A 14,809-nucleotide genomic window follows, 5' to 3' on the forward strand; every position below is an offset into this window, starting at 1 on the left:
TAAGCCCTGGTGCTAAACCATTTCTGACTGTACCATAAAGCTCAGTGGACTGTACAGTGGGCCTAATCAAGGATGGTGAAAAATATTGACTTTTGTGTAAACGTCATGGACACTCCTGTGCTCTATGCATTTGTTCCTGCGGTAGAAGGTGTTACGTCATTATTTCGAGTGGGAGTTGAGGCTCTCGATCCCGTGTCTTGTCAGTTCTTTATTCACTTGCGCAGGTTTTTCGATATTTGTTCAAGTACACTCTTGGCAGGGATATCTACACATTGCTGAGTTAGCTACTGTACCTAAAATATAATTCTGAAATATCACTGTTGGTGGAGAACATGAGTGTTGAGGCGTACGGGCCGAGCTCGCAGACTCTCACGTTCCTGGACACCGAGGAAGCCGACTTGCTTGGAGCAGATACCCAGGGTTCGGAATATGAGTTCACAGATTTTACCCTACCGAGCCAGACTCAAACAGGCCAGACGCAGAGTCAGTTGGACAACCAGGTTCGTGGAATAATTGTTGCCTGTTTTGTGGCAAACTAGCTTGCTAACGGCGTCCTTAATATGGATCTTGCAGTTAGCAGAAGCTGCTAGGTTAGCATAGCTAGCTGTCGAGCTACATAGAAAACACATGCATCTGCCCCACAGGCCACGCAGCTGGCTAACGAATTAGCTTAGCCAGAATGTTTACATAATGATTTAGCATGCTAACATTAGTTAATATGCGTTCTGAGATGGACACCAGGATTATTTGACGAGCAGTCTCATTTTCTTGATAAGGTAGACATGACTGTACCCTGTATCTGCATGACAGTCACAACAGGTAGTTGGCATGCTTTAGATAGTAGGCATTTACGTTACTAGCTAGCTGCTGCGAGTTTGCTACAGCAAGTGCATTTAATAACAAGTTAGCTAACTAGCTGTCAAATGCACTTGTAGCTAAAACCTTTTTATTTGTGGTGGCGTGTCCTTTTCCAGGTTATTTACATTATTTTGCCAGTGTCTTTAAATGTCCACGTTATTCTCCAGGTGAATGGGCCTGATGGAGTTCTGCAGAATGGGGAAGACTCTGTTGTAAAAGCAAGTCAACTCCTTGCAGAGTTGAACTTTGAAGAAGAGGAGGAGGACTCCTATTATACTAAAGATCTCCCAGTCCATGCATGCAGGTAATGTTCAGAAATACTTTTTAGTTCTGTCGGACAGATAACAAAAAGAAGAGAAGAGAAAAAAAAGTTTTGAAGTATTGATAGCTTGTTTTATCCGACTTGACCTTGCCCTAAACACCAATATTAAAGTTGTCATTGTGTTATTTTTTTCCTTCTCGCCCAGTTACTGTGGCATTCACGATCCGGCATGCGTTGTGTATTGCAACACCAGCAAGAAGTGGTTTTGCAATGGACGAGGCAATACGTCTGGCAGGTAGGCTTCAAAGACCAAACAACTGGCGGTTGTTGACCTTCCATCTGTGGTGTACTTAGCTAAATGCCCTCTACTCGATGTGGGAGGCTGCGCACATGAAGTAGAAATGTGATGCAAATGGAGACTGAATTGACTTCTACCCTTTTAACATGGGTCAGAAAGACATTTACCTGAAATGATGATATACCTACATTTCACAATTTACATTTGAGTCATTTAGCAGACGCTCTTATTCAGAGCAACTTACGGTAGTGAGTGCATACATTTTCGTGCCTTTTCTCTCATCTTCCGTCTCAGTCACATTGTGAACCACCTGGTCAGAGCAAAGTCCAAGGAGGTGACTCTGCACAAGGACGGTCCTCTGGGGGAGACTGTGCTGGAGTGCTACAACTGTGGCTGTCGCAACGTCTTCCTCCTGGGGTTCATCCCCGCCAAGGCAGACTCTGTGGTGGTACTGCTTTGCAGGTAAAGCAGGTCTATGGTGTTTGTTAACCTTCTTTATACCGTTCTGTATCACAATGATCAGATGCCATCAGATTTTGTAATAGTGCATTGATAGATGTAATGTGTGTGTTTTGGTAATGCAGGCAGCCATGTGCCAGTCAGAGCAGTCTGAAAGACATCAACTGGGACAGCTCCCAGTGGCAGCCGCTGATCCAGGACCGCTGCTTCCTCTCCTGGCTGGTGAAGATCCCCTCAGAGCAGGAGCAGCTTCGGGCCCGCCAGATCACCGCCCAGCAGATAAATAAGCTGGAGGAGCTCTGGAAGGTTTATAAGATGCCTTATTTAGCATAAGTTAGCCAGCAATTTACTATAGGCCAGTGGCCTACTACTTTGGTCCTTTTGATATAAAAGCCAATTATAGAGCAGCACTCTTTTAGTGTTTGTTGTTTGACTGTATCTGTCTGCCTCGGTGTCTTCAGGAAAACCCCACAGCCACTCTGGAGGACCTTGAGAAGCCCGGCGTGGACGAGGAGCCTCAGCACGTGCTGCTGCGCTATGAGGATGCCTACCAGTACCAGAACATATTTGGCCCCCTGGTCAAACTGGAGGCCGACTACGATAAGAAACTCAAAGAGTCCCAGGTAATATCAACTGTGTTCTGCTGGACTGTTCAGGCTAGCTCTTCCTGCTTTTGGATGTAAAGGCAGTTTTGGTTTTACATGTTTGATTGATTGCTCTCTCGTCTGTTTGTTTCACAGACCCAAGACAATATAACTGTCAGGTGGGACCTGGGACTCAATAAAAAGCGGATTGCTTATTTCAGCCTTCCCAAGACGGACTCAGGTGGTAATTCTTTTTTTTGTTCATCTCCATCAACGTCACGTGGTCCATGTCCATTCCATTCCGGCCACAACCTCCCCTCGCATTCTCCCTGACGCGCATGCTGGCCTGTCTTATAGTCTAAGTCTGAATGTGTGTGTGTGTGCATGTACGATTACATTTTTGTATGATGAATGTTCTAAAATCTATCAATTTTGTATTGTGCCTTTCATAAGCTAATTCCCTTTCCCTTTCTTTCCCTCTTTTCATTCTCTGTATTTCTGTAGACATGCGCCTGATGCAGGGTGATGAGATTTGCCTGAGGTACAAGGGAGACCTTGCCCCACTCTGGAAGGGTATTGGACATGTCATCAAAGTCCCAGACAGTATCCTTTTCATTGCTAGGCTGTAACGTTGCTACCTTTTACTCTTCAGCATCTTGTTTGCTGCACAATTGATTTACAGAATTGTTTCTTTGTTTGGCGTTATCCTCTCAATAGCGCCACATTAGTCTCTGGGATGAATAGGTGTAAGGTTTTGTGGTGTGTAGTCCTTAATCCTTCCCTAATAGACTATGGTGACGAGATAGCCATCGAGTTGAGGAGCAGTGCTGGGGCTCCTGTGGAAGTACCACATAACTTCCAGGTTGACTTTGTGTGGAAGTCCACCTCTTTTGACAGGTAGGAATCTTCTGACACAAATCAAGATGTGACGCAATGGGTCGGGCTCAGCTTGCTTGACACGGGGACTTGTTTCAACTTTCCTCCAGGATGCAGAGCGCCCTGAAGACCTTTGCCGTGGACGAGACCTCTGTGTCCGGGTACATCTACCACAAGCTGCTGGGTCACGAGGTGGAGGACGTGGTCATCAAGTGTCAACTGCCCAAACGCTTCACCGCCCAGGGCCTGCCTGACCTCAACCACTCACAGGTGGGTGTTTATCGTCGACAGAAATCTATGAGTAGATTTTAGTTATTCCTTTGATCACGTTCGCTGACAGTTTGTCAGATGCCAATGTCGTGTGTCGTCACGTAGGTGTATGCTGTGAAGACCGTGCTGCAGCGTCCTCTCAGTCTCATCCAGGGCCCCCCTGGCACGGGGAAAACGGTCACCTCTGCCACTGTAGTCTACCACCTGGCCAGACAGGGCAACGGGTAAGATGTGCTCACTTAATAGGGAACACCATATACAGTACTTAGTAAATAACTTTCACTACAAGAGTGGCTACATTAGTATTGGTAGAGGTCATCACTGCAAATGACACATTGTTCTCAGTTGACCAACCATTAGGTTAATAAAAGCACCTTTTATCCATCCCTAACACCATTTGCGTTTGTGTGTCCTCAGGCCAGTGCTGGTGTGCGCTCCCAGCAACATCGCGGTGGACCAGCTCACTGAGAAGATCCACATGTCGGGCCTGAAGGTGGTGAGGCTCTGTGCCAAGAGCAGAGAGGCCATCGACTCCCCTGTGTCCTTCCTGGCTCTGCACAACCAGATCCGCAACATGGACAGGTAACCTGGGAGGAATGGTTTCTTTATCTCATCAGGTGTCCTGTTAACTAGTGACAAAGGATCGATTCCACTTGAGAACTTGGCTATGGGCCACGAGAGTTGCCTCAGTTTGAAAGCATTTATGCGCAGGTCATGTCCCCGAGGTCTTTCCTCTCTTACAGCTTTTCTGCACGTTAGCCTTCATTATAGGCTACATCATTTCAGCACAGTAAAGAGCACTGGGTTTTCAGTTTGTGTTTTTGCTGTATCTGTGTGCAGTATACCAGAGCTTCAGAAGCTGCAGCAGCTGAAGGACGAGACTGGGGAGCTGTCCTCCTCTGATGAGAAGCGCTACAGGGCCCTGAAGCGCACCGCCGAGAGGGAACTACTCACGGTAACGCCTGCTCCTTTTCCACACTCCCTTAAAACAAAGTCCTACAAATGTCTTAATACCACTGTGAATAAATATCTACTTCAAGTTGATTATCACTGACCACGTCTCCCTTCACTCCCATCTCTGCTCCTCAGAATGCTGATGTGATCTGCTGTACCTGTGTGGGGGCAGGAGACCCACGCCTGGCCAAGATGCAGTTCCGCTCCATCCTCATTGATGAGAGCACGCAGGCCACTGAGCCCGAGTGCATGGTGCCTGTCATACTGGGGGCCAAACAGGTACGTCTCAGTCTCTTAAGAAATCTCAAACCTCTAAGAAAAATGATGCCCAGTCACTTAGTTCAATGACAGGCCCAAACTTCTCTCTGTTTTTCGTACAGAATGTTTATCAAAAGTTGTTGCTGATGGAAACGTGTAGTGCCGTTTATTGCCTGCAGGTGTCTGTGCTTGGTTGAATTCGACATTGTTGCAGGTGCAGAACACTGAGTGAGGCACGCTACCTACACCCAATACTAGTTCCCAAACCACACGACATTAGATTTGAATTGGAATCACCTTTCTGTTCATACTAAATCTAGGATTCTTCTGTCTGTTTCTCTCCAGCTGATTCTGGTGGGAGACCACTGCCAGCTGGGTCCAGTAGTGATGTGTAAGAAGGCAGCCAAGGCGGGCCTGTCCCAGTCCCTGTTTGAGCGTCTGGTGGTGCTGGGCATCAGGCCCATCCGTCTGCAGGTCCAGTACCGTATGCACCCAGCCCTCAGCGCCTTCCCCTCCAACATCTTCTACGAGGGCTCCCTGCAGAACGGAGTCACCGCGGGTAAGTCGCTGAGGGAGAAGGGTTCGGGGCCAGTGTGTAGAACCCTCAGAAACAGAGGTTAGGGTTAGCTTGTTCTGCTGATGTGCTTGGCCATCAAGCGGGGAATGGACTCCCTGGTGTCTACTAACTAGATGGGTAGTTTACATAATCTGTCTCAAAAGACCAAGAAAACAGAACGATCATGTATTGCTTTATAACAGCAAGTTTTACTAAGTTTGCACAATGTGGAAAACACCGAAAACAAAGCTAAAACATGTCACTGGTACTAGCTCTCCCCATTTTGACGCCTTTCTTTTATTTATACAGCTGACCGCATCAAGAAAGGCTTTGACTTCCAGTGGCCACAGCCAGACAAACCCATGTTCTTCTATGTGACCCAGGGCCAGGAGGAAATCGCAAGCTCCGGAACCTCCTATCTAAACAGGTATTTGACAAATGGAAGCATTTGTCATTTTTGACCAGACAGACAGACTTCATTCATAAAAAGTGTTATTATTTTTTTGGGGGGGTGAATAAGCTTTTCTTCTCTCTTTCTCTCTGTGTACAGGACTGAGGCTTCCAACGTGGAGAAGATCACCACCAGGCTGCTCAAGGCCGGGGCCAAGCCTGACCAGATAGGCATCATCACCCCCTACGAGGGCCAGAGGTCCTACCTGGTGCAATACATGCAGTTCAGTGGCTCCCTCCACACCAAGCTCTACCAGGTACAGCATGCTCACAGGGTTAGGGAGAAAGAACGTAAAACAATGGCACGCCACTGTGGCACGCAAGTCTGTGTAGTGCTTTCTGCAGTGACTTAAAAAAAAAATGGCTACCTTTTACTGTTTTTAAATGGATGCCAGATGGTGATTGGAACAGTACTAGTTCATAGTTTCTCTGGCTCTTGGCTGTCCCCAGGAGGTGGAGATAGCCAGTGTCGATGCCTTCCAGGGCAGAGAGAAGGACTTCATCATCCTGTCCTGTGTCAGAGCCAACGAGCACCAGGGCATCGGCTTCCTCAACGACCCACGACGTCTCAACGTGGCTCTCACCAGAGCCAGGTAAATAACACCAGGACTTGTGCAGTCCCTCTGTCTCCTGATGCTCAACAGATAATTTGAAACATCTTATCTTCCTGTCTTTTTTTTTTTAGATAACTTTTGCAAGACTATTTGAATGTTTCTTTGGTGTTATGTCAACGTTTTGCTGTGAGGATTCACAAATGATCATTACTCTGACAGTAAAGGAACTGTGCCGTGTGTGTGTAGGTATGGGGTTATCATCGTGGGCAACCCCAAGGCCCTGTCCAAGCAGCCTCTGTGGAACCACCTGCTCAACTACTACAAGGAGCAGAAGGTTCTGGTTGAGGGACCCCTCAACAACCTGAGGGAGAGCCTCATGCAGTTCAGCAAGCCTCGCAAGCTGGTCAACGCCGTCAACCCTGTGAGTCTTGTCCGGCCCCTTGAACGCGCGCGTGTGTCTGTACATGTTTACGTGGTGGTGTTTTCCCCGATTTACTTTAATGTAGACGGTACACCGTTATAAAAGATGTGCGTCAGCTTCTGTTTCGACTTAGTGAAGTGTTTTTTTTTTTTTCCTATGTGTGGGTTCTTCAGGGGGGCCGTTTCATGAGCACAGCCATGTATGATGCCAGGGAAGCTCTTATTCCTGGATCTGTGTATGACCGCAGCAGCACTGGTGAGAGGCGACGTCAAACTGTAAACTTGTGTGTCTTTGTACTTGTTTTGCCGTTGTCTAAAAATGTTCTCTTTTTTTCCCCCCTCCCTTCAGCACGTACATCCAACATGTACTTCCAGACCCACGACCAGATCGGCATGATTGGCCCAGGCCCCATGGCCTCTTTGAACATCCCCATCCCCTTCAACCTGGTCATGCCCCCCATGCCCCCGCCAGGCTACCTGGGCCAGGTCAACGGCCCCCAAGCAGGCCGTGGCGGAGGTATGAAGGGTAAGGCGGGCGGAGGGGCACGAGGCGGGCGCCAGAGGAGCCGTGGTATGGCGAGCCATGGCGGGGGCAACGGGCAGCACGGCCACATGAGTGGCAGCCAGGCCAGCCAGGACCTGGGCTCCCAGCCCTTCTCCCAGGGACCTCTCACCCAGGGTTACATCACCATGAGCCAGCCCTCCCAGATGAGCCAGCCTGGCCTGTCCCAGCCTGAACTCTCCCAGGTAAGTCAGCAGTACCATTTACATATTCATCGTTTAGCAGACTTTATTGGTCTGACATAGACATACAGGCATGAAAATCAGCAGGCTAAACACTTCTCCTTTGTTTTTTTCCTTACAGGACAGCTACCTTGGCGATGAGTTCAAGTCCCAGATTGACGTGGCCCTCTCCCAAGACTCCACCTACCAGGGTGAACGAGCCTATCAACATGGTGTGACTGGATTGTCCCAGTACTAGAGTGTAAGACAGCAGTTATCTGTGAACTTATTGCACTGTACATTCTATGAGCTAAGCCAACAGTTACTGTAAGATGTTATTTGGAGTAAGTATCAGGGTATTACAATTATCTTTGTTTTTATTTTACTCTTAGGTTGTGGGAAAAGGAGCTAAGCCTGTGCTGAGCTTAGTTCGCCTGCATTTTAATCTGGGTAAAATCAAAAAAAGAAACATGGATACCCGTTTTCCACTGCTACAACTGAAGCACCACTGTGTGAAAGCAACAGGAGAGAGACCGAGAGAAACCAACCAATCACAAGAGTGAGAGCAAAATGGGGGTTGAGCTGGACAGGACGAGAGAGCGAGAGGGAGGGAGAGAGAAGGCCCTGCTCGCACACGGAGACATGGAGAAGCAGCATACGTCGGAAGTAGCGCCGTCGGAGAGACGGGACCTTCGGTGATGATTTGAGGGACGAAGGTTGTGGATCCTCTTGGGGGACACAGGAGTCACGTCTCCCCGCCTCCCGGGACCACCAGTTAGTTGGCTGAGTTCCTTGCTCTTGGAGCAGAGAGACTGAGAAGAGGAGTTCTAAAACAACCCTTCAAGCTCAATCCACAAAACCGTCTCCTGCCAGCCAGAGGGGGAAAAAAAGCAGTCAGTCGATTTGGGAAAATTTCTAACCTCAAAGTTGAACCGTGCTCTGCATTTGAACATGTTTGAGAGAGGAGAGGACCAAGAGGTCGTGGTGGAATATCTCAAACGGAATCAAATGGTGCAAGGGTTCTGACCGTTCATCTTTTTCAGCTTTGAGTTGGAAAGTTTTCTCCACGAAGTCTGTTGTCACAGAGGTTCTGAAATAAGAAGCTTGTGAATTTCGCTGGCTTCCCGCTTGGGTCTTTCTCAAGGTGGTCTACTAAGGAAAAGTGGTGGAATGGCTCTTGGAAACTATTAAAGGAAGACATTGTCTCGAGATCCGAAGTGGTAGTTTGCGAGACAAGTTTTCATTTTTTTTTTCTGCTAAGTGTATTGTTCTGTAGCACATAAAAAAGAGAGTTTAAAAAGAATACCATAACCAACCTATTGTAATCGAATGAAGCAGCTATCACTTGATCTTCTAAATGACATCCAGATTATTAGTTTAAAAAGCATCACAGCTCCACAGACATGAAAGCGCTTGTAGGATGCAGATATCTTTTCCACGGCTACAATTCATTAACCCACAGTGGGGGGGGGGAGTTATAGAGCCCTAAGTTTAAACATGAAGAGCCCTAACATGAAGAGCCCCTAGAGCCCTAAGTTTAAACATGAAATTCTGTATTAAATCATGTTTTCTTTTTATTGGTGATGATTAGCCTAGCTTCAGATAAGAGGCGCTTCACATGGGAACATGAATATAGGTTCAGAGAGGTTATAGACATGAAGCGTGTGAATACTACAGAGATAAGACTGTGGAAGTCTTGGAAGTATAACTGACTACAAAGGAAGGTTGGGAAGCGTCTGGCACCTACTAAATGTAGGTATTCAGTGCTGGCTATCATTGGCCCCATATGAAAAAGATAACTGAAATGAATGTTATGAACTACATCTGAAAAAAATGATGTCATATCTGGCCATACCTTGATGAGTTCCTTGACAGATGGGAGGCGTTTCTGTCTGTGTGCCAGAGGACGAGAACTCATTTTGGTCCACGTTGGTGTTGTAGAGACAGGTAGTTTTTATTGAGTGCCCATTTAAAGGGCGTGGTGTAGATTTTGTCTAGCCCCCACCACATCTTGCCCCCTTTAAAAAATGTTGGGCGACGTGGTAGATTGCGTGAACTGTATTTTTCCAGTTGAAGTTGACATTTGACTTTGTCCTTTGAATGTCCTTTAGTTTTGATGAAACCGCCAATACTTACATCTTCAAACATGCAGTAGGCCTACCCTGTCACACGTAGAGAAACGACGTTGATGTAATTTGTATCATGGATGGTAAAGTTTCCCACGTGTAAAGTAGTAAGTCCTACTTCTGTCACTTCCCTGCCATGCAGTACTTGACTTGGACTGAAATAGGTGCCGGTACTCATTTTGTGTGCAGGTGCTAGGGTTGGGCGGTATCCAGATTTTCTTACAGTTTCTGTACCATACTGGGGTATACGGTATTACCGGAAGTCCACCAAAGGGGTGTTATTTCAAAATAATAATAACCCCTCCCCCATACTGTGGGCAGTATTGAAAATCATACTGTCTGTATTTTGAAGTATCCTGGTATATGGTATAATGCCCAAGCCTAGCAGGACTCCACAATACTTTTGAGCTAATATTCTATAAGAGGTACAGCAGTTCAAGCAGTAGAACATTTTACGTGCTGGGTGTCCGCTCCGGTGAGCTCCTGCCCAAGTCTAGCGCTGCTGCCATGTTCGTTTTAGGTCTGAGATCTTTCACTCTGATATTATGAAATGTGTGTAACCATCACTCAGTAATTATGGTACCCTTCCTTCCATGCTTGTGATAATTATCATTTGACATTTTTCTATGTAATTTTGCTGAGTCGTGAGAGGCTACGATTTTCAGAAGTCATAGTTGTATGCTTGTGACGTGGTTAAACAGTCTGTTATGAACACCTGTGGAAAGATGAATAAGATGCCAGCAATTCTGACTAAATGTTTGTACTTACCAAAATATCTGATATCTGTATCTTATAGACATTAACCACTTCCCTCAGATAAATTATGAAAATGTGTTATTTTCCCGTGACAACTATCCCTATCTGACAATCTGTGTATGTGCCATTCAATAGAACACATCAATTGGCAGGTTTCATCACTAAACATTCATGTACTTTTGTTGTTCCTTTATGAAATCAACCTATAATTTCAAAGGGGGAACTACTGAAGAGAAAGGAAATGTTGCTACAACTAAATGCAGAGGGTTGAAATTCAAGTAGATTAAATATCAGCAAATGGTCCTTTTGAACTGTATTTGAAGATGAGCAAACAAAACACCACTTTTGAGTGCCCCATGAGGTACAGGGAATTTGGAATGCAAAGAACCTTCAATTAGGACATAAAATAGCCCCCCCCCCACCTGTCTGATCTTAGTATTATTTGCCTCTGAGGGGGTTTTGTGTTGAAGTGATATTTCTTTCTCTGTGGAAATTGTTTGAATATGAATGTAGTTCTTTGTCGCTCACTGAAATATCATCCTTGTAAAATCTTTGAAAAATAAAGGTTGCTTCTTTCCGTTCATTTTAAGTGATTTAACTTCTTTTAAACAATCAGTGGAATTATGATTAACTCAACTGCTACTAGCACTGAGCTTTATAGACTTGACATCTGGGCCCCATAGGTAATTGCGGAACCACAAATCTCAAGCTTAGGCCTACATGTGGACTTCATAATTGTGTCCTCGTTAGTCTATCGTTGTAAACCCTTGTGTGGTGTTAATGTTTGCGGGTCTGATGGACCATAACAATTTGTGTAAAAGTACTTAATACTTAGATGTTGCCTTATCAATTACAAGCGATATAGACAGCAGACAGGGTTCATATTTACCGCTGCTAGATCACATTTATCAATAAAAGCGCACATTTATTTTGGTTAACAAATCAATGATAATCATGACGGGTGGAATAAATCATGTTTATCTTTAACAAATATAAATGAAACAAGGTTTTCATCACTAATGTTTATTGCTTTTGAACTGAACAAATTGGAAGGACAAGTTTTTGTATTTAATGGAAATGATAAATGAGCCCCATTGAACACAAATTAAGGCCGGTCTACACCACAAATGAAGGCCCTTCTACACCACGTGAGGGACAGAGTTTTACTGTGTGTGTTGCATATGTATTTCTTGCACTTGATGCATGTGTACTGTGTCTTCCTGTCCTTGGGTCCACACACATTGCAGCGCTGCTTCTTGTTGCTACTGGCTGCAATCTAGAATGATGAAAACACTTAGCTCAGGAATTTTACTAACATCTCACTCACTCACATATATACAGTTGTAGTCGGAAGTTTACATACACTTAGGTTGGAGTCATTAAAACTCGTTTTTCAACCACTCCACAAATTTCTTAACAAACTATAGTTTTGCCAAGTCGGTTAGGACATCTTACTTTGTGCATGACACAAGTAATTTTTCCAACAATTGTTTACAGATATATTATTTCACTTATAATTCACTGTATCACATTTCCAGTGGGTCAGACGTTTACATACACTAAGTTGACTGTGCCTTTAAACAGCTTGGAAAATTCCAGAAAATGATATCATGGCTTTAAAAGCTTCTGATAGGCTAATTGATATCATTTGAGTCAATTGGATGTGTACCTGTGGATGTATTTCAAGGCCTACCTTCAAACTCAGTACCTCTTTGCTTGACATCATGGGAAAACCAAAAATCAGCCAAGACCTCAGATAAAAAATTGTAGACCTCGACAAGTCTGGTTCATCTTTGGGAGCAATTTCCAAATGCCTGAAGGTACCACGTTCATCTGTACAAACAATAGTACGCACTTATAAACACCATGGGGCCATGCAGCCGTCATACCGCTCAGGAAGGAGACACGTTCTGTCTCCTAGAGATGAACGTACTTTTGTGGAGAAGTGCAAATCAATCCCAGAACAACAGCATGGATCTTGTGAAGATGCTGGAAGAAACGGGTACAAAAGTATACTGCTCAAAAAAATAAAGGGAACACTTAAACAACACAATGTAACTCCAAGTCAATCACACTTCTGTGAAATCAAACTGTCCACTTAGGAAGCAACACTGATTGACAATACATTTCACATGCTGTTGTGCAAATGGAATAGACAACAGGTGGAAATTATAGGCAATAAGCAAGACACCCCCAATAAAGGAGTGGTTCAGCAGGTGGTGACCATAGACCACTTCTCAGTTCCTATGCTTCCTGGCTGATGTTTTGGTCACTTTTGACTGCTGGCGGTGCTTTCACTCTAGCGGTAGCATGAGACGGAGTCTACAACCCACACAAGTGGCGCAGGTAGTGCAGCTCATCCAGGATGGCACATCAATGCGAGCTGTGGCAAGAAGGTTTGCTGTGTCTGTCAGCGTAGTGTCCAGAGCATGGAGGCGCTACCAGGAGACAGGCCAGTACATCAGGAGACGTGGAGGAGGCCGTAGGAGGGCAACAACCCAGCAGCAGGACCGCTACCTCCGCCTTTGTGCAAGGAGGAGCAGGAGGAGCACTGCCAGAGCCCTGCAAAATGACCTCCAGCAGGCCACAAATGTGCATGTGTCTGCTCAAACGGTCAGAAACAGACTCCATGAGGGTGGTATGAGGGCCCGACGTCCACAGGTGGGGGTTGTGCTTACAGCCCAACACCGTGCAGGACGTTTGGCATTTGCCAGAGAACACCAAGATTGGCAAATTCGCCACTGGCGCCCTGTGCTCTTCACAGATGAAAGCAGGTTCACACTGAGCACGTGACAGACGTGACAGAGTCTGGAGACGCCGTGGAGAACATTCTGCTGCCTGCAACATTCTCCAGCATGACCGGTTTGGCGGTGGGTCAGTCATGGTGTGGGGTGGCATTTCTTTGGGGGGCCGCACAGCCCTCCATGTGCTCGCCAGAGGTAGCCTGACTGCCATTAGGTACCGAGATGAGATCCTCAGATCCCTTGTGAGACCATATGCTGGTGCGGTTGGCCCTGGGTTCCTCCTAATGCAAGACAATGCTAGACCTCATGTGGCTGGAGTGTGTCAGCAGTTCCTGCAAGAGGAAGGCATTGATGCTATGGACTGGCCCGCCCGTTCCCCAGACCTGAATCCAATTGAGCACATCTGGGACATCATGTCTCGCTCCATCCACCAACGCCACGTTGCACCACAGACTGTCCAGGAGTTGGCGGATGCTTTAGTCTAGGTCTGGGAGGAGATCCCTCAGGAGACCATCCACCACCTCATCAGGAGCATGCCCAGGCGTTGTAGGGAGGTCATACAGGCACGTGGAGGCCACACACACTACTGAGACTCATTTTGACTTGTTTTAAGGACATTACATCAAAGTTGGATAAGCCTGTAGTGTGATTTTCCACTTTACTTTAGAGTGTGACTCCAAATCCAGACCTCCATGGGTTGATAAATTGGATTTCCATTGATTATTTTTGTGTGAATTTGTTGTCAGCACATTCAACTATGTAAAGAAAAAAGTATTTAATAAGATTATTTCTTTCATTCAGATCTAGGATGTGTTGTTTAAGTGTTCCATCTATTTTTTTGAGCAGTGTATTTATATCCACAGTAAAACGAGTCCTATATCGACATAACCTGAAAGGCCGCTCAGCAAGGAAGAGGCCACTGCTCCAAAACCGCCATAAAAAAGCCAGACTACGGTTTGCAACTACACATGGGGACAAAGATTGTACTTTTCTGGTCTGATGAAACAAAAATAGAACTGTTTGACCATAATGACCATCGTTATGTTTGGAGGAAAAAGAGGGAGGCTTGCAAGCCGAAGAACACCAGGGACTGGTGCACTTCACAAAACAGATTTCATCATGAGGCAGGAAAATTATATGGATACATCGAAGCAACATCTCAAGACATCAGTCAGGAAGTTGAAGCTTTGTTGCAAATGGGTCTTCCAAATGGACAATGACCGTAAACATACTTCCAAAGTTGTGGCAAAAGGACAACAAAGTCAAGGAATTGGAGTGGCCATCACAAAGCCCTGACTACAATCCTATAGAAAATGTATGGGCAGAACTCAAAAAGCGTGTGTGAGCAAGGAGGCCTACAAACCTGACTCAGTTACACCAGCTCTGTCAGGAGGAATGGGCCAAAATTCACCCAATTTATTGTGGGAAGCTTGTGGAAGGCTACCTGAAACGTTTGACCCAAGGTAAGCAATTTAAAGGAAATGCTACCAAATACTAATTGAGTGTATGTAAACTTCTGGCCCACTGGGAATGTGATGAAAGAAACAAAAGCTGAAATAAATCATTCTCTACTATTTTTCTGACATTTCACATTCTTAAAATAAAGTGGTGATCCTAACTGACCTAAGACAGGGAATTTTTACTAGGATTAAATGTCAGGA

At 45.6% G+C, this 14,809-nt stretch overlaps 1 protein-coding gene across 2 annotated transcripts; it reads left to right on the forward strand.

Annotated features, from left to right (window-relative positions):
- Positions 1 to 145: 145 nt before the first annotated feature.
- LOC106568944 (regulator of nonsense transcripts 1) lies at positions 146 to 10,987 on the forward strand. 2 transcript variants are annotated; one of them, XM_014139808.2, is made up of 23 exons: positions 146 to 500; positions 1,026 to 1,162; positions 1,326 to 1,415; positions 1,713 to 1,880; positions 2,003 to 2,183; positions 2,339 to 2,500; positions 2,618 to 2,705; positions 2,966 to 3,064; positions 3,250 to 3,358; positions 3,448 to 3,607; positions 3,713 to 3,831; positions 4,025 to 4,189; positions 4,448 to 4,562; positions 4,697 to 4,840; positions 5,165 to 5,378; positions 5,685 to 5,802; positions 5,926 to 6,082; positions 6,276 to 6,418; positions 6,626 to 6,800; positions 6,974 to 7,055; positions 7,149 to 7,546; positions 7,665 to 7,784; positions 7,915 to 10,987. In XM_014139808.2, the coding sequence occupies exons 1-22, from the start codon at positions 333 to 335 to the stop codon at positions 7,779 to 7,781; spliced, it is 3,309 nt and encodes a 1,102-aa protein (XP_013995283.1). In that variant the 5' UTR covers positions 146 to 332; the 3' UTR covers positions 7,782 to 7,784; positions 7,915 to 10,987. The 2 variants fall into 2 exon arrangements, with proteins under 2 accessions (XP_013995283.1, XP_013995284.1); XM_014139809.2 differs by having other exon boundaries at positions 2,618 to 2,702.
- The last annotated feature ends 3,822 nt before the right edge of the window (positions 10,988 to 14,809 follow it).

Source organism: Salmo salar, chromosome ssa14 (assembly GCF_905237065.1).
Source record: "Salmo salar chromosome ssa14, Ssal_v3.1, whole genome shotgun sequence".
NCBI classification, from domain to species: Eukaryota; Metazoa; Chordata; class Actinopteri; order Salmoniformes; family Salmonidae; genus Salmo; species Salmo salar.